This window comes from Trachypithecus francoisi, unplaced genomic scaffold, assembly GCF_009764315.1.
Source record: "Trachypithecus francoisi isolate TF-2019V2 unplaced genomic scaffold, Tfra_2.0 Lachesis_group20, whole genome shotgun sequence".
Lineage (NCBI taxonomy): Eukaryota > Metazoa > Chordata > Mammalia > Primates > Cercopithecidae > Trachypithecus > Trachypithecus francoisi.
Genome location: NW_022681466.1, coordinates 55,658,313 through 55,685,693, shown reverse-complemented (window position 1 = coordinate 55,685,693; position 27,381 = coordinate 55,658,313). Strand labels below are relative to the sequence as shown.

Sequence of the window (27,381 nt, the reverse complement as noted above, 5' to 3'; positions counted from 1 at the left end):
AGGCCAGGCACGGTGGCTCATGCCTGTAATCACAGCACTTTGGAAGGCAAAGATGGGAGAATCAACTGAGGTCAGAGGTTCCAGACCAGCCTGGCCAACATGGTGAAAGCCTGTCTCTACTAAAAATACAAAAATTAGCCGGACATGGTGGCACATGCCTGTAATCCCAGCTACTCGTGAGGCAGAGGCAGGAGAATCGCTTGAACCCAGGAAGCAGAGGTTGCAGTGAGCCGAGATCGCACCACTGCACTCCAGCCTGGGCAACAGAGTGAGACTCTGTCTCAGAAAAAAAAGAAAAACAAAAAACAACTCTGATCCTCAAGTTTTCAGGAAGACTGATTTGAGTAATAATAAAACTCTGGTCTCACACACACACAAAAAAGAAAAAATGTATAACATGACTGCCAGAAGGAGTCTGGCAGTATTATACAGCATGAGGGGAGGGGAGGCAAGAAAACTATCAAGGAAGCTGTTGCAGTTATTCAGGCAAATGGCTAGTTCCTGTGTGAGAGCAGCATGAGGACAGGGTTCATGTCTTTTACTTTGGTATCCAATTAGCATGTAGTTGGCACTCAGTAAATGCTTAGTGAATGAACAGGAATAGAAGAATATTGATTACTGTACTACAAATAATATTAGTTTAGAAAGGGAACTCTGTCAGAAGCCATATGAAGAGTTTGCCTTTGGATATGTGAAACAACAGGACAATATTCAAGTAGAAATAGTTTGAAGGCAGTTAAAAGAAAACATAGGGCCGGCATGGTGGCTCATGCCTATAATCCCAGACATGGGATTTGGGAGGCCAAGGCAGGCAGATCACCTGAGGTCAGGAGTTCAAGACAAGCCTGGCCAACATGGTGAAACCCCACCTCTACTAAAAATACAAAAATTAGCCAGGCATGGTGATGCATGCCTGTAATCCTAGCTATTCTGGAGGCTGAGGCAGGAGAAATGCTTGAACCTGGGAGGCAGAGGTTGCAGTGAGCCGAGATTGAGATTTTGCCACTGTACCCCAACCTGGGCGACAAAGCGAGGCTCTGTTAAAGAAAGAAAGAGAGAAAGAGAGATAAGAGAAAAGGAAAAGAAAAGAAAAATTGGGCCGGGCACCGTGGCTTACACCTGTAATCCCAGCACTTTGGGAAGCTGAGGCAGGCGGATCACGAGGTCAATAGTTCGAGATCAACCTGGCCAACATAGTGGAAACCCTGTCTCTACTAAAAATACAAAAACTGGCCAGACGTGGTGGCACACACCTGTAGTCCCAGTTACTCGATAGGCTAAGGCAGGAGAATCGCTTGAACCCAGGAGGTGGAGGTTGCAGTGAGCCAAGACTGCACCATTGCACTCCAGCCAGGGCAACAGAGCAAGACTCCATCTCAAAAAAAAAAAAACAAAAACCTTGGGTTAGGGCATGTCCTTATATAAGAGATGGTTTCTCAGTGGCACTGTTACTAATTTGCAGCTAAATTTTTTTTCCAGATTTCTGTGGTACCTTGTCAGGTTTTCTTTATCATGTATTTGCTCTGTTTGTTTTTTATCTTTGAGATAGGACTTCATCTTTATTCAAACCTATTTGGTGAAATAATTTTTCTATGGATTTAAATATCATGACAATATATTTACTACATTGCCCATCTTTCAGCTGTGAAAAGAGGAAAAATGTATTTCTGCCTCAGTATATGTTCTAGTTAAAGACTATATTAACCTTGAGAATATAAGTATTGTACTTAAATTTTAAAAAGGGAGAAAAAGTGGGGAAAAAAGCAGGTCCATTGTAAATATGAGCTGATAATTTAATCCTCATCTTTTTTACCTTTAAAAAAATTTTTAGGCCGGGCGCGGTGGCTCACGCCTGTAATCCCAGCACTTTGGGAGGCCGAGGCAGGTGGATCACAAGGTCAGGAGTTCGAAACCTGCCTGGCCAACGTGGTGTAACCCCGTCTCTACTAAAAATACAAAAATTAACTGGGCCTGGAGGCGCTTGCCTGTAATCCCAGCTACTCAGGAGGCTGAGGCAGGAGAATCGCTTGAACCCAGGAGGCAGAGGTTGCAGTGAGCTGAGATTGCACTCCAGCCTGGAGACAGAGCAAGACACTGTCTCAAAAAAAAAAATTGAAACAATCTCATACTTACAGAGAAATTACAAACACAATACAAGGAACTTTTTTTCTGAGCCATTTGGCAATAAAATGCTCTATCACCTCACTCTTCTTTAAGAAATAGAGTGATGATGTTAACATTTCATGGAGAAGCTGAATATTGATTGCACTTAGGACAGGAAATATACATTAGAAAGAAAAACAGAGGGTTTTTTGTTGTTGTTGCTGTTTGAGATGGAGTCTCGCTCTGTCACCCAGGCTGGAATGCAATGGCATGATCTCAACTCACGGCAACCTCTGCCTCCCAGGTTCAGGCAGTTCTCCTGCCTCAACCTCCCGAATAGCTGGGATTACAGGCATGTGCCATCACGCCCGGTTAATTTTTGTATTTTCCGTAGAGAAGAGATTTCACCATGTTGGCCAGACTGGTCTTGAACTCCTGACCTCAGGTGATCCGGTGGCCTCCCAAAGTGCTGGGATTATAGGTGTGAGCCACAGCGCCTGGCCAGAGTTGTTTTTTTGTTTGGTTTGGTTTGGTTTTGTTGCTGTTTTTAAACAAAAGTAGAGCTTTCCATTTATTAGAAAGTGGCTGTAACTGATCACATTGAAACTGTTCATCTTTTTTTTTTTTTTTTTTTTTTTTTTTTTGAGACAGAGTCTTACTCTGTCGCCCAGGCTGGAGTGCAATGGGGCGATCTCAGCACACTCCACCTTCTGAGTTCAAGCAATTCTCCTGCCTCAGCCCCCCAAGTAGCTGGGATTACAGGGCCCACCACCACGCCCAGCTAATTTTTTGTAGAGACAGGGTTTCACCATGTTGGCCAGGCTGGTCTCGAACTCCTGGATCCCAAAGTGGTGGGATTACAGGCGTAAACTACCGTGCCCAGCCACCATTCATCTTTTGCCGTGGGCCTCTCTGCTCCCTGACTGTGAACCTCCCACCGTGTGGGTTATACTTCCTGTACAGAATAAAGAATTATCTGTGGTTTATAAGTGTTTGGGGGGTGGCCACCAGGGGGTGTAGTGAGCTGTCTTCTCATTTTCTTAAATGTCTGCTATTGTACAGAGTAGCCTTGCTGGGATGGTTAAGTGTACACCTTTAAAGGCTCTTTTCCTAGCTATTTAACAGCAGTAAGAATTTTCATTTCACTGAAATATTCTTTGTTTCTGAAGAATGTATTCACAGACACTATTTTATATTTATATGATGTGTACTGTGTCTGGTGGCTGTGAAAGCCATACTTCTTAAATCTGATTTGAAAAGCAAATCTGATTATCACAGCCATAATTAAATTTGGCCGGCCTTCCTTCCTCCCTCCCTTCCTCCCTGCCTCCTTTTCTTCCTTCCTTCCTTCCTTCCTTCCTCTAGTAAAAAAATTAGGTATATTTTTCAAATCTAAGTAAATAATTTTACTTTTTCCCCGTAGATGTTATTCTTCATGATATAAGAAAAACAAAAGTAAAGTAAATGTCCCTTCGATTACTGATTTTGCCAAATTGACTTTTGGAAGAGTTGTTTTGCTGGATATTATAAAAACCCAAAGACTAATAAAAACTCAAATGGCCTATCAATGCTGATTATTTAGTAGTAAGAAAATCCTCTTAGCTACATGACTTACTCTTTTTTTCTTTTTTGGAGATGGAGGCTCACTCTGTCACCCAGGTTAGAGTGCAGTGGCATGATCTTGGCTCACTGCAACCTCCATTTCCAGCATTCAAGCAATTCTCCTGCCTCAGCCTTACAAGTAGCTGGGATTACACGTGCCCACCACCACACCTGGCTAATTTTTTTTTTTTTTTTTTTGAGACAGAGTCTCACTCTTGTCGCCCAGGCTGGAGTGCAGTGGCGTGATTTCGGCTCACTGCAACCTCTGCCTCCTGGGTTCAAGCGATTGTCTGCCTTCAGCCTCTGAGTAGCTGGGATTACAGGTGTACACCACCATGCCTGGCTAATTTTTGTATTTTTAGTAGAGATGGGGTTTCACCATGTTGGCCAGGTGGTCTCGAACTCCTGACCTCAGGTGATCCCCCCCGCCAGCCTCCCAAAGTGATGGGATTACAGGCGTGAGCCACCACGCCCATCCAGGCTACATGACTTATGACGATAGATTCTTACAGATTGCATCTTGGAGAAAAGAGAGCATGATACTTTCTTTTCAGCTGGACTTTCTGTCTGATTACCAGGGTCAATGTTTAGCAGAAATTCTGTATTCCAGACGGAAAAGGTCTCTAAGTCAGAATTCCTTTACTAAAAGAGAAGTGTGATTTGGGTAGCTGTGAAATTGTGACCTCTACCCTTTTTCCACCATGCGAAACATTTATATATCCCATAATTAAGTTCTCATTGAAAAACTGTAAAATGTTAGAACAAATATTCTCACATTCATTGCAGTACTTATTTATTTATTTATTTTTTCTAGCAGTGGAAAGAGGAATGGGAAAAGGCAACAGTATAATCATATCAGGAGAATTCCTTTCATGGGAGGGGAAAGAGCTGACAGTCAAGAACTCTTGAGGAACAGTTGAGAGGATACTGTTCCCATCTGCTGTCCCCTCACTCATGGCAGGCTGCACAGGCAGCAAGGCAGGAAGGGATGTGGTAACAGTGACCTCTATCTCAAAGACCCTCCAGATCAGGTTTTGTTTTTGTTTTTGTTTTTCTAGTTTGGTGATAGTGCAGGGTCAGAGACATGAATATACATTGGAAAGGGCTGTCTCCAGCATCCATTAGAGTAACCCATACAAGCAACAGGTTGCAAACCCTACCAAGGAGGCTGCTGTTTGCAGCCATTGCACACCAGATGAAATGTAAGATCAACCAGTAGCTGGTTGTAGAAATAATTGTTTGTAATGAATTTGTTTTCTAAAGGCAAGGATTGGTGCTTGGAAGATTCTCTTTCCGTCCTTATTCTTTGCAGAATGAATGTAGGTACCATGGAATTGTGCATTTTCATTATTTCAGTGCACCATACATTTTCTTATTAGGTTGTCCCTGAGTAACACTTTATAAGCAAAGCATGAGTCCTTAAATAGGATGGGCTAGTAATTAAAAGTATATGAGTTTGCCTCCAGCAAAATAAACAATTCTCAATAATCCATAAGTATGTATGTGTTAACTACGAAAGCCAAGGAGGCCTTTCCAATAAGAACTAGATAGATGCTGTGAGGTTTAAGATTTAATGATTAAATAGCTGATAATCATAATAAATGTATTTTTATTTTATTTTATTTATTTTATTTTATTTTATTTTATTATTTTATTTTATTTTAGAGATGGAGTCTCGCTCTGTCACTCTGTCACCCAGGCTGGAGTGCAGTGGTGAGATCTCAGCTCACTGCAACCTCCACCTTCCGAATTCAAGCAATTCTCCTGCCTCAGCCTCCCGAGTAGCTGGGATTATAGATGTGCACCACCATGCCCAGCTGATTTTTGTATTTTTAGTAGAGATGAGGTTTCACCATGTTGGCCAGGCTGGTCTTGAACTCCTAACTTCAGGTGATCTGCCTGCCTCAGCCTCCCATACTGCTGGGATTACAGGTGTGAGCCATCACACCCAGCTATGAATTTAAAATTTTAGCCACAATCTAAAATGTGGTTTCTGTACTTTTTTGAATAAAAAGCCTACTTTCAGTAATTGCAAAATGCTGTACAAATATCCTTTTAAAAGTTAATCCGTTTTAAAAGACATAGTCAGGAGGACTGCAAGAGGAAGCTGAGGCCGCAGCCACCACCATCACCTCCATGCTTCACTGATAGCCCCCATAACCCCATGGCACCCACATGACAATCCAGATCCACTTTTTCAGCTCTGTAGGCTGCAACTTTCTTGTGTCAGTGTCTGTTCGCTCCATCAAATTCCAAAAGATCCATGCCAAAGACCACAATGCAGGCTTCAGACATTTTGAAGTCAACTTTACAAAGCTAGTGGATGGAAAAACTAATGATTATTGAATGAAAATAAACAAAACAAGAACAACCCTTAATTATCAAGTAGGCCTTTGTATGGTGGGTCTGTGGAGTACAACTGTAATGTCCATCACAGTGGTGGCTTTACTTGGCTCTTTATGACCACAACCTTCTGCTGAGATAGTTTGGGATTGTTGGTAAGTTATTTAAGCTAAAGACGGTGTGTTGGACATGCCTCATAGAGGTGGTAAAATATTTTTCTCACGTCCTGAAGGAAGATCTTGAGACCTATTCAGCTCACAGATCTTAGAAAAATCCACAGTGTTAGAGGAATAGCATACTCCGTAGGTGTATCACCTCAGATGGCTGACTAAATCACGGCACTCCTGAGGAGCATGTTCAACAAGTTCTTTCTTTATTTACGTGGATCACATGAAAGGAGCCAACCCTGAGGAGTCTCTGGGCTTTGGGCTATCACTTTTTGCTGAGACCACCGATAGAACCTTCCTCAGTACTGAACTGGCCTTCAATCTTTAGGGCAACAGAGCAGCAGTGCTCCAGAGGACCTTGGCAAGAACCATGCCAAGCTGCTACTGAAGGAGTCTACACAGGCAGATATGTGGATTCTACTAGCCAGAGCCTGATTCTATAAGCTGCCTATGATCCAAATTCCTGCTAGGCCTGATGTCTTCCCCAGAACACAGAGTATTTGAAGCATTTGAGGAATTTTTTTCAGATTATGTTGAAAATTAAAACCAACTCAGGTTGTGAAAAACTCAAGGGCACAGACAAAGTACTGATGACTTGTGATGGAATGGCTTTACCAACTTATCAAGACCATTGTCTCAGGATAAGTCCCTACCCTACAGACAAAATGAAACAGCCAAGGTTAACCCTAGGGAATAAGTTTGAATGCATACATTCAGATCAGGAGAGGACTTTCTTTTCTATGAATTAAAAAAAAAACCTACAAATAAAAGACAGCTATATATCCTCAAAAAATGACATTCACAGGATGTTCTCCTCACTGATTAAAAAGAAAAAAGTTTTAGTGAATTTGCTGCTAATTCTGTTCTAGAACTGTATTATTTGCAATTCTGTTGTATATTAATTTGGTGAATAAATTTAGTAATAAAAAGTTCATAAGGAGGCTGAGGCAAGAGGATCACTTAAGCCTGGGAGGCAGAGGTTGAGGTGAGCAAAGATCGTGCCAGTGCTCTTCAGCATGGGCGCTAGAGCCAGACCCTGTCAAAAAAGAAAAGAGAAGAAAGGAAAGGAAAGGGAAAGGGAAAGGAAAGAAGGGAAAGAGAAAGAAGGACTTCATTTTTCACACTCCAGTTTGTCTCCTTTCTAGGCTGCCAGATCTCATGCATTCTTCATTTTTTATCCTCAAGGTCCAATCCAAGCCCTGGCAATTAATAGGCATGAATTACCTAATTGTTAAATTACTGAGTAAATGAGTGATAAATGTATAAATTGAAACTAGGGAAGCTTGTATAGCAATAGGCACCTTACAGTTTTGTTTTGTTATTTGGTTTTTATCTCATAATCATAAACTTAATTCTGCAATCCAGCTAGGCATGGAAGGGAACAAGGAAAACATGGAAGCCAAAGGGAACTGCAGTGAGAGCACTAAGAGTATAGGATACTGCAAGCAAATGGGGTGAAGGGGTGTTCTCCTGAGCTACAGAAGGAATGGTCTGGTGGTTAAGGTAAAACACAAGTCAAACTTACTCAAGTTGTCCATAGTTGGCAATGTTGAGCTTCTTGCTGGTCTTGCCATCCTGCACCTTACAGTTTTAAATGTAATTCATGACCGGATGATTAACTTTTTATAGTACTGTTACCCTCTCCCAGTATGATTTTCCCAATTGAATAAAAATTTCATTTTTAAAAAAGCAACAGCATATATATAATAACCAAAGTTTTGCCCATCATTCTTATCCACTTCTCTACTCTCCAATCCCAACCCCCAAAATTAGAATCTCACTTTCCTCCAGGAAGTATGCAGGAAACTTTTAAAAGTTAATAGGCTGGGTGCAGTGGCTTACGCCTGTAATCCCAACACTTTGGGAGGCCAAGGCAGGTGAATCACCTGAGGTCAAGAGTTCAAGACCAGCCGGACCAGCATGGTGAAACCCTGTCTCTACTAAAAAATACAAAATTAGCCAGGCATGGTGGTGTATGCCTGTAATCCCAGCTACTTGGGAGACTGAGGCAGGAGAATTGCTTGAACCCAGGAGGCAGAGGTTATAGTGAGCCAAGATCCCGCCATTGCACTCCAGCCTGGGCAACAAGAGCAAAACTCCATCTCAAAAAAAAATTAAGTTAACATGCTTTCCTTCTTGTTCACTACAAGTTATTTGTTTTGGATGAAAAAGTAAAAGGCTATTAGGAAAGGTTTATTATGAACACAATTCAGAATTGCTGAGTTTAGTATAAGGTCATTTTTGTTTTCCATCTCTTCTGATCTTATGTTTATGAGTTTAAACAGTATAAACTTTAGGAACTCCTTATATACATGGTTTTTCTTACCTTGAAACATGTATGTATAGGCTCCTTATGCATATGTTTATGTCTTAAATATATTTTTAAGGAAACAGACACTGTGGAAAGATTCCTAATATAACCCAAATGGCTGGGCGCGGTGGCTCACTCCTGTAATCCCAACATTCTGGGAGGCCAAGGCAGGCGGATCACCTGAGGTCAGGAGTTCAAGACCAGACTGACCAACATGGAGAAACCTCATCTCTACTAAAAATTAGCCAAGCGTGGTGGTGCAAGCCTGTAATCCCAGTTATTCGGGAGGCTGAGACGGGAGAATTGCTTGAACCCAGGAGGCGGAGGTTGTGGTGAGCCAAGATCGTGCCATTGCACTCTAGCCTGAGCAACAAGAGCGAAACTCCATCTAAAAATAAATAAATAAATAAAAATAACCCAATGATCTCTCAAACTGCCAATGTCTTCATATCACTTTAACAAAATTCATATTTAATAATCTCAAAAGGCGATGTGTAAACCATCTGATGGAGAAATCTTACAAAGTAAAATTAAAGAGCATTTAATAAAACTAAGATGTTGAAGATTAGTATTATTTGTAGAATACTGGTCTTCAGAAAAGAGAGTCAAAATGTTTGCCATCTTTTCATGAGGTGCTTAGAAAACAAGATTTCTGAAAAACAAAAGATTTCCCAGGTAAAAGTAAAATGTTTTTTAAAATGTAATTAAACAAAAACTGTATATAAGTTTTAAATATATATTTTCTATTCTACTGTGTAATGACAAGGAATAGGACCCCTTTTCTTTTCTTTCTACATTGTAATATTATTTCTACGGATAGAAACTCAGTTCTGATTTAGTCTTCCTATTTAGTTAGGTAGGATTCCAAGTGTGCAGTGTTGATTTTCTTTTTATATACAAAGGGGTCATCAAGGGAAGTCTGGACATCCAGCAGAGTAATGGAGGATATATTAGTAAGAGTTTTCCAGAGAGACAGAACTAATAGGATGGATGGGTGGATGATTGATGGATGGATGGATGGATGGATGGATGGATGGACAGACGGACGGACAGATGGGGAATTGGCTTATGCAATTATGGAAGCTGAGAAGTCCCATGACTGGCCATCTGCAAGCTGGAGACACCGGGATACCGGTAGTGTGGCTCAGTCCAAGTCCAAAAGCCTCAAAGCCAGGGAAGCCGTTAGGGTAATTCTCAGTCAAATGCCAAAGACCTGAGGACCTGGAGGGGTTCACTGGAGTAAGTCCTGGAGTTCCAAGTCCAGAGAGCCTGGAGTTCTGACATCCAAAGGCAGGAGAAGAAGAGTATCCTAGCTCCAGGAGGAGAGAGGAAAGTTTTTTTCTCCTTTTATGTTCTATCTCGGCCCTGCAGCCCAGGTAGATTGGTTGGTACCTGCTTACATTGAGACTGGATCTTCCCCACTCAGTCCACCAACTCACATGCCAATCGTCTCTGGAAACAGCCTCAGAGGCATACCCAGAAGTAATACTTTACCAGTTCTGTAGGTATTTTGTAATCCAGTTACATTGATGCCTAAAATTCACCACCACAGAGAGAAAGAGCAATTAACTAAGAGTAAGAAGACCTGATTTTTGGCTAACACGGTGAAACCTCATCTCTACTAAAAATACAAAAAATTAGCTAGGTATGGTGGCGGGCGCCTGTAGTCCCAGCTACTTGGGAGGCTGAGGCAGGAGAATAGCATGAACCCAGGAGGCGGAGCTTGCAGTGAGCCGAGATCCTGCCACTGCACTCCAGTCTGGGTGACAGAGCAAGAGTCCATCTCAAAAAAAAAAAAAAAAAAGAAGACCTGATTTTAGTTCTGTCCCACCTCATACTATGGTAGCCCTCAATTTCCTCATTTTGTAAAATGAGGATAACAACTGCTGTTATGTTGCTGTGAGGTAGACTGAATAGAATCAGAAAAAAAAAAAAAAAAAAACTTTTCTCAGTTAGTTGATGTACTAGCTGAAGAATATAAATAGTGCCCCATTTCTACTAAGGATTGAGAAGTGTAATTTTTGCATACTTGTTGGTTTTATCTAATCCAGAGAGAAAAAAAAAACTTCCAATATTGTGGTAAATCCTTGAACATATTTGACATGGTTGTTGAAAAATGTATAAGTGTGTAAGTGTCTGATTTTGTATGTTAACCTGATTTCAGAGAAGAAAGACATAGAAAGTGAAATATGGCCAGGGAAGTTGATACATGAAGGTTGAGAGAGATAATGATGCTGCTCTGCCAGGGCCTGGAAACTTGACCATCCTAAACAAACTGCATAGTACTAAATTGCTTGTGAAAGGGCTGAATCAGTCCTGCTGTGATTTGAACTTTTGGCTCCTGAAAGTCTAGAGCAGGCTTGAAAATAAAAATAAAACCCTTACCTACTTACTAGGTTGTGTTTCAGGCCCTCTACTGAATTCTGTGTATAAAGGAGGTATCTATCCAAAGAACAAGAGGCAGCAAAAGAGAGATGAAAAGGCGGTAAAAAGGAGTCTTAAGGGCTGCTCCTTATTTAGTGAGGGAGTGCTCCCAGGGAAAAAGAACTTCCATCATTAATGTATGGATTCTTTAAGGAAATATTTACTAGAGCATAATGTGTGTGTGAAAGAAAGATGGCCTTAAGAAAGATATAAAGTGATGTAGTGCAAAGGATCAGTCATCTAACCAGGATGTATTTAGTGCTTACTACCCGCATAGCACTGTACTAGGCTATATAAAGTCCACAAAAGAGTTAGTGTCTGATTTGCTCCAGTAGAGAGATAAGTTATATAGGCAGCAATTAGAGGACAACAAATCAATATGCTCTAATTGTTGTCTATGTAAATATGCATTATGTGCCACAAAATAGAGCACAGAAAATAAGACTTCGAATAACGTAATGTAGATTATAAATTCTAGAGGACTTAGAAAAGTGTCACAGCATACTATAAACCAGGAATTGATCACTGGACTTAATCAGAAGACGTAGGTTCAAATCCTAGCTCTGACACTTAATATGTAAGTTTGGGTAGGTCCCTTAATTTCAGAGCCTTAGTTTCCTCATCTGTAAAATAAAGCTGATAATCCTAGCTAGCTCTCCTTACCTACACAGGATTTTAATTAGAATCAAATGAAGATGGATATGAAAACACTATAGAGTTTCTGATTATTGAAAGAACTGAGAATTAAACTAGGTCTTGAAAAATATGTTATACGTGGAAAACCTGAAAGGCTGAATAGAAGTGGTCTCAGAATGGGAACAATTTAAACATAGGAGAATAAGACTTGGGCCGGGCACAGTGGCTCACGCCTGTCATCCCAGCACTTTAGGAGGCCACGGTGGGCAGATCACCTGAGGTCAGGAGTTCGAGACCAGTCAGGCCAACATGATGAAATCCCATCTCTACTAAAAATACAAAAATTAGCTGGGCATGGTGGCACACACCTGTAGTCCCAGCTACTCAGGAGGCTGAGGTATGAGAATCATTTGAACCTGGGAGGCAGAGGTTGCAGTGAGCAAAGATCATGCCACTGCACCCCAGCCTGGGGTCAGGAGTTCAAGACCAGCCTGGCCAAGGTGGCAAAACCTCGTCTCTACCAAAAATTAGCCGGGGGTGATAACTCAAGCCTGTAATTCCAGCTACTCAGGAGGCTGAGGCATAAGAATCCGTAGAATCTCTTGAACCCAGGAGGCAGAGGTTGCAGTGAGCAGAGATCACACCACTGTACTCCAGCCTGGGTAATGGAGTAAGACTCTGTCTATAAAAAAAAAAAAAAGAAAAAAAAACAAACCTAAGTATAGCAAAAATTTGTTTTGAAAGGTAGTTACACTGATACACTGATTATGTTAGAGAAAGGATGAAGTTGAGGATTATATGCCATAATGACTGGATTGTATTAGGATTTGAATTATGGTGGATCTGAAGGCTAGAACGAAGAATTTAGACTTGATCTGAAAGGGAATAGAGATGTATTTGGGGAGTTTGAGTAGGGAATTAGTGTAAAAGTTATTTAACTCGTTCGTTTTGATAATCAGCATGTAACATAGTGCCTGGCATACAGGTATTGAAGATTAGTCAAACTGAATTTAGTTATCTGTCAATAATATGTAGGATGAATTGGACACATCTGATAAGCCTAGAATCTAGGCTTCTTATCAACTCAATGTTAGTCTGATTCATCTTTTTCTTTAACTATAACAAGGAATGATAATACCGGCCAGCTAGTAGGTTTATTTTAAACATCAAATAAGATGATGGTGATGCCATCATCATTCACAAATACATTAAATGCCTCCTTCATGTGGGATGTTGTGTAAAAACTACGAAAACAAAAATATCTTTAGATATAAGTGCTTTGGAAAATGTGATGAATATAAGTTTGAAATACAGAGTTCTAAAGGATCTGGTAGCAAGAGGATAGTATATAGCAGGCAAAAGATCATCTTACTGCTATATTTAGTACCAGGTTATGTCCCTATTATTGTCAGAACCTGCTAGGCATCAGTAGGATCAAGTAGAGAAGAAAATACCAGGTGCAGTCAGGTATTTAAGGTCCCCAAGAATTCTCCCTGTTGGCAATAGACCTTTTCAGTTTAAACCTGTAATGAACCTCCATCATCATGGAGACAATATAGAATACTGTTTAAGAAAGAAGGTTCTGGAGCCAGAATAACTGACTGGATTTGAAATACTGCTGTATAAGCTTAGGCAAATTATTTAACCTCTCTGAACCTCATAGAGATAATAATAGAATCATAAGATTGTTTATAAGAATTAAGTGAGATTGTGCATTTAAACTCTATTTTTAAATTTTATTTATTTATTTATTTTACAGAGATACGGTCTCCCTATGTTGCCCAGGCTGATCTCAAATTCCTGGGGTCAAGGGATCCTCCTGCCTCAGCCTCCCAAAGTGCTAGGATTACAGGTGTGAGCCACCACACCTGGCCATGTACACTCTTAATAGAGCACCTGACACACACTGAATGTCAACCCAAAAATTTCAGTTATTTTATTTTCAAAACCTTCTTGGCTCCTTTAGCCTCCATTCTATGTTACTCCCAAAATCACTTCCCATTTTTCTATCTCTGTCTTACTACATTCTAGGACATTGATGGTATTAGGCATTTGGTTCATTCAACTATAATAAGTTCTACAGCATTATTATTGAACAGATCTTAAAATATCTTCTGAATTTATAGAAAAGCTCCAATATATTCCTAAAATAGAAGTAAATAAATAATTTTAAAATATTCTGAATTTAATATTATATTGTCTTCAAAGTAGCTTAAGAGTTACATTTACTAGCCAGGCATGATGATTCATACCTGTAGTCTCCACACTTTGGGAGGCCAAGGCAGGAGGATCACTTGAGCCCAGAAGTTTGAAACCAGCCTGGGCAACATGGCAAGACCTCATCTTGACAAGTGTGGTGTCACATGGCTGCGGTCCCAGCAACTTGGAAGTTGAGCCAGGAGGACTGCTTGAGCCCAGGCGGTTGAGAGTGCAGTGAGCTGTGATTGTGTCACTGCACTCCAGTCTGGATGACAGCGAGACCCCGTCTCAAAAAAAAAAAAAAAAAAATTTACATTTATCTTGTTATAGTGTAAGTAGTTCTTTGGAAACAATAGTCCATACTATATTTCCTCATAATGTTTTTCTGTCTTTTTTTTTTTTGAGACGGAGTCTCGTTCTGTCACCCAGGCTGGAGTGCAGTGGCCGGATCTCAGCTCACTGCAAGTTCCGCCTCCTGGGTTTACGCCATTCTCCTGCCTCAGCCTCCTGAGTAGCTGGGACTACAGGCGCCTGCCACCTCGCCCGGCTAGTTTTTTGTATTTTTTAGTAGAGACGGGGTTTCACCGTGTTCGCCAGGATGGTCTCGATCTCCTGACCTCGTGATCTGCCCGTCTCGGCCTCCCAAAGTGCTGGGATTACAGGCTTGAGCCACCGTGCCCAGCCCATAATGTTTTTCTTTATAAATTTTCTAGTTTATTTCCATAATCATATTTTACTTTTCTAATATATATATTTTTAGCTTTTAATGTAACGTGTAAAAGATGGGGTATAGAACAGCAAATTGGGCCCTGAGTTAATTTAATAGATCATGGAGTAGCAGGAGACACTAATAATGCACAGGAAAATAAAAAGCTAAATTCTTTATAAGGGCAGTTTGACAATATCTACCAAGTCCTAAGATGTTTAAAATATTTCCGACTGCCAATTCCACCTCTAGGTATTGATCCAACAAGTATATTCACATGTATGCACAAATATTTTTTTCAATATCCCTGTCATGACATGAACAAAAATTATACAAACACATGTTCATAGTGATATTGTATACAATATAAAGACTGGAAACAACTTAAATGCCCATAAGTAAAGGACTGTTTAAATAGATTATATATGATTGTACAATAAAATGCCTTATATTCATTTGAAAGAATGAGGGAGATTTACAATAACATGGAAAAATGTCTAAGGTATAGTGATAAGTAGGGGGGAATGCAAGCAGAGTAATATGTATAATTCTGTGTGTGTGTGTGTGCGTGCGTGCGCACGTGTGTGCTTCTTAAAGAGCAGCTACAATCTATTGCTGCTTGTGTATACAAGCAAAATTTCTGGAAATATTAGTAACAATCATCTGTGGGAGTAAGATGATGAGAATGAGAATGGTGACTTTTATTTTACCTTTCTGAATTCTAAAAAGTGATTTAAGCATTCAGTATGTGTTAATGTTATTTAAAAAACAACTAGTTTAAAAAATAAAATGTTTCATCTCTGAGAGGTCTGAAAAAAAGAAAACGTTTAAAGAGATAAAGTGGGGCTAAATGGTTAAATGTTTTGTAAAGTGTGTTTAATGTGAAAAGTGATCTGTAAATACCGATTATTTTTACTAAACAATAGAGTTTGGGGCTTTTGTAACCTGAAGAAAGCAGCATTTCAGCATCTCTTCCTACAGGAGCATATGGTGTTTAAGACCATGGGGGGATGAATGCGTTAGAGATCACCTCTCCTACAGTTGATAGGCAGATCTTTTCAGTGTTTTCCATTACTCTTATGGAGGAAAAGTTCTATGGAAAATACTATAAAGGTTCAGTGACATTGTTCAATCCAGTGTTTAAAACTATGGTCAGATATTCTTTTTTAAAAAATTAGCGACATGGTGATTGCAAAACATGATTGCTTTTAAGTGCCTTTGTTTACAGAGTTTGGTTTATTGTATTATATAAAGAATGCCATTGACTAACTGTAGTAAGATACTTCTTGGTGAAAATTCAGATATTATCTTGAGAGTTTTGTCCTAATGTTTTACACATTAACAGGAGACAGAATGTTGCATTACTCAGTAATTCTAAGTGTTGGTTTTCTTCCTTTTGATACTCAGGGGATTAACTTACCATTTATTTTTCTACATTGTGCCCTTAGAGAAAACATAAAAATACAAATAGGTCCTGTGGTATAATCATTTTTTCTTATGACTAAGTATTTTAAAACTAAAATTATGTAAATTAAAGCTATTACATGAAAGCTTTAAAAATACAAAAATTGAGCACTGCATATTTCACATTACTACAGATGGTAATACTGAGTTAATGTAAAACTACCTGGCAAACAATCATAGTAAAGACTTCCTGGATGAAATGGTGGTACATAGGGGAAATTTGTATATATTTTATTTTTTTCTTTATTATTATTATTTTTTAATGAGATGGGGTCTCACTATCTTGCCCAGGCTGGTCTCAAACTCCTGGGCTCAAGCAGTTATCCTGTCTCTGCCTCCCAAAGTGCTAGGATTACAGGTGTGAGCCACAGTGCCCAGACGGGTATTTTAATATTCATTCATTCGTCAACTTCAGGGTAATGAAAGAAAACAAATACAACTAGCTTTCTATTATTGAAAGCTGATTGACCAATTTATGGATGATGATGATAATAACAATAAAAAAATTTGGTGTTGTTCACAAAGTACTTTTGTCCCTGTATCTCTTTTTTGGAGAGTCTCACTCTGTCACCCAGGCTGGAGTGCAGCAGTGCAATCTTGGCTCACTGCAACATCCGCCTCCCAGGTTCAAGCGATTCTCCTGCCTTGGCCTCCCGAGTAGCTAAGATTACAGGCAACCACCAGCAGGCCTGGCTAATTTTTGTATTTTTAATAGAGAAGGAGTTTCACCATGTTGGCCATGCTGGTCTTGAACTCCTGACCTCAAGTGATCCACCTGCCTCGGCCTCCCAAAATGCTGACATAACAGGCATAAGCCACTGTGCCGGCCTTTTGTCCCTGTATCTTAATCAGCCCGTGAGGTAAACATTACCTCAGTTTGATTACCCCAGTTTAAGATTAAAGAAAGTAGGACTAGGATATGGTTTGCCCATAGACAAAGCAGCTAGAACCTGGAACTTCTGATATCAGCATCATTGCCACTTTCTAATGTTGTCCACTTTAGCTATTTTTCAGATTTGTGGAAGAGCATAGAGGATAATCTCTAACGTTTTCATTTTCTTAGTGAATAAGGTGCACGGTGAGTCTTACCTTCAAGTTGCCAGACATTAAAGCGAAAGAGTAAATTTTTGTGCCAGGCACTCTTTTAAGTACTTTATGTAAATTAATTAATCCTCACAATAACTTCATAAATTAAGTGCCAAGTACTGAGCCAAAGACTAAGTAACTGAAATTCATAGCTAATGGTTGCAGTATGATCCAAACCTGGCCTGTTAATTCCAAGGCCAGAGTTTTTAACTACTGGGCTCTACTGCTTTGCATTAGGTGACTGCTTATCTTAACTGGATTAAATACATTTTCTCCAGAAGGATGAGATTCCTTTCTAAAAATTTCCCAACTCTCGTAAGAACAGATGTAGGGACATTTCCTTAGGGTTTTGTTATCCCATTTTATAGATGAAGGGACTTGGCCAGTCTCAGTTTATTAAGTGACTATGTTAGAACTACAGATTAGGTCCCCTGGCTTATAGCACATTGCTTTTGGCATCAGTTCAAGTGATCTACGCATGTTGAAATTTTGTCACAGCAGCAAAAACATATCTACTACATCCTTCATTCTCATTAAAGCGTGCCTTCAGATCTGTCCTGGAATATAGTTAGGTCAGCATGTAAGTCTCCAGTGTTCACTGTTTTACAGTGATTATACCATAAGGGATACATGGATACACAGTAATGGAAGTACTTTAAGCATTTTCTACTTAAGCATTTTTTTTCTTTTTTTTTTTTTGAGACGAAGTCTTGCTCTGTCACCCAGTCTGGGGTGCAGTGGCTGGATCTCAGCTCACTGCAAACTCCGCCTCCCAGGTTTACGCCATTCTCCTGCCTCAGCCTCCCAAGTAGCTGGGACTACAGGTGCCCGCCACCTCGCCCGGCTAGTTTTTTGTATTTTTAGTAGAGACGGGGTTTCACCGTGTTAGCCAGGATGGTCTCGATCTCCTGACCTCGTGATCCGCCCGTCTCGGCCTCCCAAAGTGCTGGGATTACAGGCTTGAGCCACCGCGCCCAGCTTTTTTTTTTTTTTTTTTTTTTTTTTTTTTTTTTTGAGACGGAGCCTCGCACTGTTGCCCAGGCTGGAGTGCAGTGTGGCACTATCTCAGTTCACTGCAGGCTCCGCCTCCCGGGTTCACGCCATTCTCCTGCCTCAGCCTCCCGAGTAGCTGGGACTACAGGCACCCGCCACCATGCCCGGCTAATTTTTTGTATTTTTAGTAGAGACGGGATTTCACCGTGTTAGCCAGGATGGTCTTGATCTCCTAACCTCGTGATCCACCCGCCTCGCCTCCCAAAGTGCTGGGATTACAAGCGTGAGCCACTGCGCCCAGCCGTATTTTTAATGCTATTAATGTGTCATCCTACAAAAACTTAATTTGGTCATAGCTAATATTGTCAAGAGCCAACATTTTAGAATATTCACATTTTGAATCTTGAAATGGTCGGCAAATGACATGACAAAGCTAATTTCAAATCTTCCAACTCAAGCAAGAATGTAAAGAAAGGCAGCAATTTTTCTTCAGGGCCTTTGTGCAAAATTTGTTTTTTAGAGAAAGCCCCTTCTGACTTCATATAGAGTAAAAAAACTAACTTAGTTTATTTCATGCTGCTCAATCTCATTTGAAATCTTCTTTTTTTTTTTTTTTTTTTTTTTTTTTTGAGACGGAGTCTGGCTCTGTCGCCCAGGCTGGAGTGCGGTGGCCGGATCTCAGCTTGCTGCAAGCTCCGCCTCCTGGGTTTACGCCATTCTCCTGCCTCAGCCACCCAAGTAGCTGGGACTACAGGCGCCCGCCTCGTCGCCCGGCTAGTTTTTTGTATTCTTTAGTAGAGACGGGGTTTCACTGTATTAGCCAGGATGGTCTCAATCTCCTGACCTTGTGATCCGCCCGTCTCGGCCTCCCAAAGTGCTGGGATTACAGGCTTGAGCTACCGCGCCCAGCCTGAAATCATTTTTGAATTCCTAGATGCATGGGTACCGAGAGCTTGCTCCCTAGAGCCTTGTTTACTGACAGTGGAGAGTAAAGAATGAAATTGAGCTGAAACTACATTGATTGGGATTTTGACACTCTGCAGACTATGCAAAGAAAAGGAATGTTCAACTTTTAAAGGCAGTAGCAGAAAACTATTTTCTTAAAGGTGTCCCAGTTTGCAAAGATGATTTAATTTTTTTCTTAAAAAAGCAAGAGACAGGCCAGGCTCAGTGGCTCACGCCTGTAATCCCAGCACTTTGGGAGGCCAAGGCGGGCAGATCACCTGAGGTCAGGAGTTCGAGACCAGGCTGGCTAACATGGTGAAACCCTGTTTCTACTAAAAATACAAAAAATTAGTCAGGCGTGGTGGCACTCACCTGTAATCCCAGCTACTCGGGAAGCGGCACAAGAATCGCTTGAACTCGCGAGGTGGAGGTTGCAGTGAGCTGAGATCGCGCCATTGCACTCCAGCTTGGGCAATAAGAGTGAAACTCCGTCTCAGAAAAAAAAAAAAAAAAAAAAGCAGGAGACATGTTCTAGCACTTTCTCAATTTCCTATATTGCAGTTCAAAGTGAGAATTTAACTTTGAGAAGCTTTTGAAAAAGCCTGGATAGGGATGTTAACATAGCCTCCTTTGCTGAACAGACACTGACAGAGGTCTTCTGAGGAGAAAGGAAAGGACTATGCACTTCTGGGGCGTCGCTATAGGAACCTATTTATAAAAGACAAGATACATATTTATGAAATCTTTATCTCTGGCATTTTTAAATGCAAGAGATATTAAGTATGAATTGAATAATATATATTTCCTGTTTTTTCAGACAGATACAGATGATTACCATGCCATTATCTGTCCCAAATGGCATCATTTAGTGTTGACTTCAATAAAATCCTCTCTCTGCTGTGTCATGAAAAGAACTGGGAACTGGACTCACCTTAACAGTGCTGTTCTAAAGTTCCTCCTGTTTTTTTTTTTTATTATTATTTTTTTTAATCACAGCAGGAGGCTGTAATAAATTACAGCCTGGAAGAAGTTTCAAACTGGCAAGTTTGCCAGATATTTTAAGCAATTTATTTTGGGGTGTATCAGCAGATTTTTTCTTACACTACCATTTGGGTGCCTGCTGACACAGCCTGAATAAATCTTTCAAACATTTTCCTTCCTAGAGATGGATGAAGATGATGAACTCCAAGATCCAGACTTTTCGTTAACTCTTCACTTGCCACCTGGTGCTTTCCTATTACCAGATATCTCAGAAACTTAGATAACACTTTCCAGCGTGAGTTTGCAGTATTTCAAGTCCCTCAAGGTGATTTGGCAATAGCCATAAGTTTTATGGAAGAATCAACTAACGAGTACTTCTGGTTTTAGGCATAAAACTTATAATTTGGATTGATTATTTCATTACTAGTATCTTAAAAATTGCCAAACTTTCCAATGGGAAAAGAGCATGAATATTTATGTAAAACAAAGGCTTATTATTTTCTTGATTATAGCATGTTGAGTCTTTTTTTTTTTTTTTTTTTTTTGAGACGGAGTCTCGCTCTATCGCCCGGGCTGGAGTGCAGTGGCGGGATCTCAGCTCACTGCAAGCTCCGCCTCCCGGGTTTACGCCATTCTCCTGCCTCAGCCTCCCGAGTAGCTGGGACTACAGGCGCCCGCCACCTCGCCCGGCTAGTTTTTTGTATTTTTTTAGTAGAGACGGGGTTTCACCGTGTTCGCCAGGATGGTCTCGATCTCCTGACCTCGTGATCCGCCCGTCTCGGCCTCCCAAAGTGCTGGGATTACAGGCTTGAGCCACCGGCATGTTGAGTCTTAAAGTGACTTCTTCCTCATTTTAATCTGTTTTCTAATTGGTTAGTGAAGTTTTTAGAAATTATTATTAATTTCTGACTCCAGAATTCCTAAGGCAGCTTCAGTGATACGTATTTTAGTCTAGTATTCAAAAATGCTGAAAATGCTGATACCTGAAAATATTTGCTGTAGCATAATGAGACTGGAAAGGTAAAATAAAAGGAAGCTAACTTCTATTGAATGCCTGCACCCTGCCAGCCCCTCTTGTGAGCATAGCATGCAGGAGAGAAAGAGCGCAGTCATATTTTACAAAGAGCTGGTCCCTGGTCAGGTGAAAGGCACTGCTCAGTGAATTGGAAGGAACATGGTTAAGGGCTTAAAACTGTAAAGGCGTCAGGGAATACCGTTTGAAGGTAAAAGCCCTAGATCAAACGTCATAAAACCTGGGTTCCTGAGTGACATTATTTATAAACGAGGTCATCTGTTTAGACCTTAAATGTTACCATATCTGTAAAGTGAAGATATGATTTCTACCCTGCCTTCTCAACCATGGCTGCACTTTGGAATCACCCGGGGAGCTTTGAAGAATACGTCTAAATCCCACCTTCAAGAGATTTCAATTCTATTAAAGTGCAGCCTGGGCACTGAGATTTTTTAAACCTACCACAAGTAATTCCTATGTGCGGCTAAGGATGTGAATCCTTGGATTAGGGGATGTCTAAGAAAGCCCTCTATAGATGTACTTACAAAGATTAGTAGATGTTATCGACAATCTAAATTGTTTTGTTTGATCATAACTTCAACTGTTAAAAAAAAAAAAAACTGGCCGGGCGCCCAGGCTCACGCCTGTAATCCCAGCACCTTGGGAGGCCGAGGCGGGCGGATCACCGGAGGTCAGGAGTTTGAGACCAGCCTGGCCAACACAGTGAAACCCCAGCTCTACGAAAAATACAAAAATTAGCCAGGCGTGGTGGCGCAAACCGGTAATCCCAGCTACTCAGGAGGCTGAGGCTGGAGAATCGCTTGAACCTGAGAGGCAGAGGTTGCAGTGAGCCGAGATCGCACCATTGCATTACAGTCTGGGCGACAATAGCAGAAACTCCGTCAAAAAAAAAAAAAAAAAAAAAAAATATATATATATATATATACACACACACACATACATACACACACACACGTATGGGAGTGTAAGCGCTGAATTTCCACATCACATAGGAAGTCTTTGAAACATATTTGTTGCACTTGTGAATTTATGGCCTTTAAACTTTTTAAGATCTGTCAAAAAACGGGTTTGAGGTACAATGTATAAAGCCAGTCTTTAAGAGGGAGGACTTTTCTGTTGAAACATCCTCCTTTAGAGAAATGCAAGCCTTTCTCGCGCACCCCCGACTAGATTCACTCCCTTACCGAGGCAGCGGTGTCTTGGAGGCCGCCGGATGCCCTAAAGGCTGTGACGCGTGCTGCGGGATCCGCGCGGGCGTCCCGAGATCTGGGGCGGGGCGCTGGCCGGGCCTACCCTCTCCGCTCTCAGGACCCGCCCACCCCGCCGCCCCGGACGCGGGTAGGGGCGGGCTGCTGGCGGTGCCCGTCAGTCCGGACTCTACTGCCGAGTCCCGGGGCTTCGGCGGCTGCCCCCCGCGCGACCCGGCGGGCCCGTCTCCACCGGATGCCCGCACCGCCTGCGCCTCGTGCCGGAGCAGAGCAGAGGCCAGGATGCGGAGTTGTGCACTTTGAGCCGGCCCCATGACCCTGAGCACGTTGGCCCGCAAGAGGAAGGCGCCTCTCACTTGCACCTGCAGCTTCGGTGGCCCCGACATGATTCCTTACTTCTCCGCCAACGCGGTCATCTCGCAGAACGCCATCAACCAGCTGTAAGTCCGCCGCGCGCCCTCCGCCTCCGCGCTCAGAAAGTTTGCTCTTTGAACAGCCTCTTTCCCCAGCATCCTTGGGAGCAAACAAGCAAGCAAGCGAGGGCGAGCGCGCATCCTGCGTGCCTGGAGGTCTCCGGGCGTCTGGAGGGAAGGATGCTGGGGTAGAACAGTGGGGGGATTCATGGAGGCGGAAAGTGTCCCGGGGTGGGGTTGGACGGAAGAATCCTTTGGGAGAATTTCCGGTAAACTTTGAGGGACTTTGAAAGTGCGAGTTGTCCCTGAGTAGTTGTGGTGACCGAGTGACAGCTGAGCCGTTTGGCACTTGGAAGACTGGGGTGAAGGGTGGTCGACAGAATCGGAAGCGGGAGTCCCTGTGGGTCCTTCTGGTGAGCAGCCTTCCATGATTATGGGTTTTGTTTGTTTTAAATAAGTTTCTGTTGCTAGCCATTTACAAAAAGAAAGGCCATTCTTCGCTCCTGCTGATTGTAGTCTGGAGTGATTCCAGAAGGCTAGATTTCGGTAGTTTCTATTTTATCTCCTCCTGTACTACTAATACGTGCTTACAGCCCAAACCTGCATGCACACCTTCATTCACCAAAGTGCAAGTGCATCTTTAAATCGTCGCTGTTTTTGAAGTCTCTAGAGAGTTGAAGTTCTGAGAAGTGTGTGTGCTGAAGCTTGTGGTTAATCTCACCTCACAGTTATCAAGTAGAGGAACTTTTCCTATCTAGGTTCCATCCTTAAATCAATGCAGTGGTTTAAGGTTACTTAGCAGCAGTTTGGTCTGTGTTAGTGTATTGACACTCATTCCAAGTGGCTTCAGAGGAGTCACCTGCTGAGGTTTTCCTAGACTCTGCACTTAAGCAAAGCTACTGTCTCCCTCCCAGGTCAACTTTTTAATGTCCAACAACAGAAACTTTACATTATCCCTTATTAAAGGTCACGTAAGGTGATTTCTAGATAATCGTACAACTAATTTATTATTTTCATAGTTTGCCCTCCTAGTCAACCAAGTAGAATTAAACTCGTTTGAGTTTCTTTTTTACCCCTGTGTGTTGATTCATGGTGGAGCGTCTAAAAAAATAGAAAAAAATCACAAAAGTTGTTTTACTGCCCTGTACTGTAAAAGCTCCACAATTAAATAAACTGACTGACTGGCATTTTCCGTCTAAAAAGGGGAAGGGACATGGAGTGAAGGAGAAGTTAATGGGTAGATAATCTGACACTGATAACCAGTATGAAAATAATAGTGTTAACAGTACTTTTAAAATGGCAGTGGATTAACAAAATGTGGTATGTATGTATAGTAGAATATTATTTAGCTTTAAGGAAGGAGTCTGACATATGCTACAGTATGAATGACCTTGAAGATACTATTCTAAGTGAAATAAGCCAGTCACAAAAGTATAAAGACTATATTATTTCATTTATATGAGGTCCCTATCTATAGAAGTCAAATTCAGAGAGAAGTAAAGTAGAATGGTGGTTGCTAGGGGTTGAGGGAGAAGGGGTGGGAATTTGTATTTGAAGAGTACAAAGTTTCATTTGAGGAAGATGAAAAAATTCTAGGGATGGATGGTGGTAGTTGCACAACAGTGTGAAAGTACTTAATACCCTAGAAATATACACTTAAAATGGTTAAAATGGTAAATTTTATGCTATGTGTATTCATGGCCAGTAAAAGTCATAGCAAAAACTGCAGTTAATTTTCACCAACCTAATAAGCATAATAAGAAGAATTTAAAAGGGCCTGGTGTGGTTGCTCACACCTATAGTCCCAGGACTTTGGGAGGCTGAGGTGCAAGGATCACTTGAGCCCAGGAATTGAAGACCAACCTGGACAACATAGTGAGACTCCATCTTAAGAAAAATAGAAAAAATTAGCCAGGTGTGGTGGCACATGCCTGTAGTCTCAGCTACTCAGGAGGCTGAGGTAGAAAGATAGCTTGAGCTGGGAGGTTGAGGCTACAGTAAGCCGTGATCATGCCTCCACACTCCATCCTGGGTGACAGAGCAAAACCCTGTCTCAAAAAAATAAAAAAGAATTAAAAAGGCCAGGCACAGTGGCTTATACCTGTAATCCCAGCACTTTGGGAGGCAAGAGGATCACTTGAGGCCAGAAGTTCAAGACCATCCTGGGTAACATACTGAGACTCTGTCTCTATGAAAAATTTTAAAAATTAGCAGAGTGTGGTGGTACACACCTGTAGTCCCAGCTACTCAGGAGGCTGGGGTGGGAGGATTACTTTATCCCAGGAGTTCAAGGCTGCGATGAGCCATGAGTGTACCACTGCTTGCCAGCCTGGATGGCAGAGCAAGACCCTGCCTCTTTAAATAATAATAATAATAAAATAATTTTTAAAAGGCAGAGATTCTAAACTTTTTGAGGGGAAAGGAGTTGTAAATCATATTTTCTGGTCAATCACGTCCAAATTGTTTTTCCTACTAGTTAGTGTCTTTGGGTAAATAATTTAACATCAGTTTCTTCCACTGTAAAATGGGGATACAGTGGTTTTTACCCCATAAGATCATAAGAGATCATATATTTGGTAACACTTTGTGAACTGTAAATCTCTATACAAAAAGTTAATTGAAATTAATAACTAATAGCTGCTGTGTATTGACCACTTTCACTGTGCTGAGTTTAATGTACATCTATCTCATTTAATCATCATAGCAACCTTATGAACTAATTTGTTCTGTTTATAAATAATGAAACTGAGGCTTAGAGAAGCTAAGTACTTGCTCAAGGCCATATAGGTAGTAAATGACAAAACTGTCCTTAGAATCTAGATCTATTTCCTAGGCCACTGCCCTTAACCACTATAAAAATGGTATTTTGTCTTAGTAGTTGCAAGGTCACTTTTGAGACTTGGCAGTCTGAGGAGTTATCTTTGACTGCTGAAATCTTCAACTTCCTGAAAAAATATATTTGCTATACTGAGTTTTGCTACTAAGACAAACTTTTAAAGAATTTTTAGAATATTTGTCTTTTATTTTTGTCTCTATTTCCCCACTTCTTTTTTCTTTGTTTCTTGTTTTGTTTTGTTTTGACACAGGCCCTTGCTCTGTCACTCAGGCTGGAGTGAAGTGGCTTGAACACGTCTCACTTGCAGTCTTGACCTCCTGGGCTCAAGCAGTCCTCTTGCTTCGAACTTCCTGTGTAGCTGGGACCACAGGCACGTGCCACCACACCTGGCTGATTTTTTTTTTTTTTTTTTTGAGACCGAGTCTCACTCTTTCACCCAGGCTGGAGTGAAGTGGTATGATCTCAGCTCACTGCAGCCTCTGCCGCCCCGCCACCCCCACCCCGGGTTCAAGCGATTCTCTTTTTTTTTTTGTAGAGACAGCGTTTCACTTTGTTGCCCAGGCTGGTCTCATACTCCCATTCTCAAGTGGTCCTCCTGCCTTGGCCTCCCAAAGTGCTGAGATTGCAGGAGTGATCTACTGTGCCTGGCCACTTCTTTTTTCTGTGAAGAGACTTGCTATAATATTCACTTCTTCCAAACTGTGTTTATTATTATTACTTTAGAGGTCATGTTTATTTAGCATTTATAATGTTGTGCAGCTCATCATCATTAAAAAAATTATTAGGAATCATTCTGAGTACACTACTAAACTTTATGAACTTAAATATACCCACTGTTAGCACCTAATAAAGAAGTTCTTAATTTGAGGTCCATGGTCACCTAGAGGTCTATGGATTGGCTTCAAAAAGTCAAACCCCTTGAGATTATATGAAAATGTTGAGTAGATAAATATATTTTAAAATCAGATTCTCAAAGTGATCTGTGATCTCAAAAGAGATTAAGAAGCTCTTTCCTAAAGGGAAGTGTTATTTCTAAGACCTGATTCTATAAACCTCAACTGCTGTGAGCATTTCCCTGTGGTACAGATACGGACATAACAATAACTAGTGGGAGCAGCTAAACAATTCAGATTTAGGGTCCTAAGTGAAGACTGACTCAAAAGATTTTGTATTTGGAGGGGTGGGGTGCCTTGATACATGAGTACACTTAGCCCAGTGGTTCTCTTGTCACTGCTGAGAACCCACTCAAAAGAGCTTTTTGCCCTTTCTCATTTGCTACCCTCAGGTTTGCTGTAGGTTTAGAAACCAAGAAACAAGCTAGGCGAAGTGGCTCATGCCTGTAATCCCAGCAGTTGGAGAGGCCGAGGCGGGTGGATCATGAGGTCAGGAGTTCAAGACCAGCCTGGCCAGCATGGTGAAACCCTGTCTCTACTAAAAATACAAAAAAATTAGCCAGGCATGGTGTCACGCACCTGTAGTCCCAGCTACTCCAGAGGCTGAGGTAGGAGAATTGCTTGAACCCAGGAGGCAGAGGTTGCAGTGAGCTAAGATCGTGCCACTGCACTCCAGCCTCGGCGACAGGGTGAGACTCTGTCTCAAAAAAAAAAAACCACCAAGAAACAAATCCTATGCGAATTGTGTTAAAGAGTAAATTGGAGCCAAGGGCAGTGGCTCACACCTGTAATCCCAGCACTTTGGGAGGACAGGAGTTTCCGACCAGCCCAGGCAATGTAGCAGGACCCTGTCTCTAATAAATAGATAGATAAGAGAGAGGATAGATGGGTGGTTGGATGGATGGATGGATGGATGGATGGATGGATGGGTAGTTAGATAGGCAGGCAGGCAGGTGTAGTGGTTCACGCCTGTAGTCCTAGCTACTCAAGAGACTGAGGCAGGAGGATTGCTTGAGCCCAGGAATCTGAGATTACAGT

General features: G+C 41.4%; 1 protein-coding gene and 1 pseudogene across 6 annotated transcripts in view; one reads left to right on the top strand and one right to left on the bottom strand.

The window, feature by feature from the left end:
* SSH2 (slingshot protein phosphatase 2) overlaps positions 1 to 27,381 on the top strand; it is a 314,778-nt gene that overhangs the window by 150,250 nt on the left and 137,147 nt on the right. The window contains exon 1 of one of the 6 annotated variants that reach the window (XM_033184411.1): positions 22,352 to 22,641. The exons of 4 other annotated variants lie outside the window; for them this stretch is intronic. In XM_033184411.1, the coding sequence (XP_033040302.1) occupies positions 22,514 to 22,641 (128 nt within the window). In that variant the 5' untranslated portion in view covers positions 22,352 to 22,513. Of the gene's footprint in view, positions 1 to 22,351; positions 22,642 to 27,381 lie in introns of those variants that run through there. One more of the 6 variants, XM_033184408.1, reaches the window with a different exon arrangement.
* LOC117068080 lies at positions 4,809 to 4,934 on the bottom strand (annotated as a pseudogene).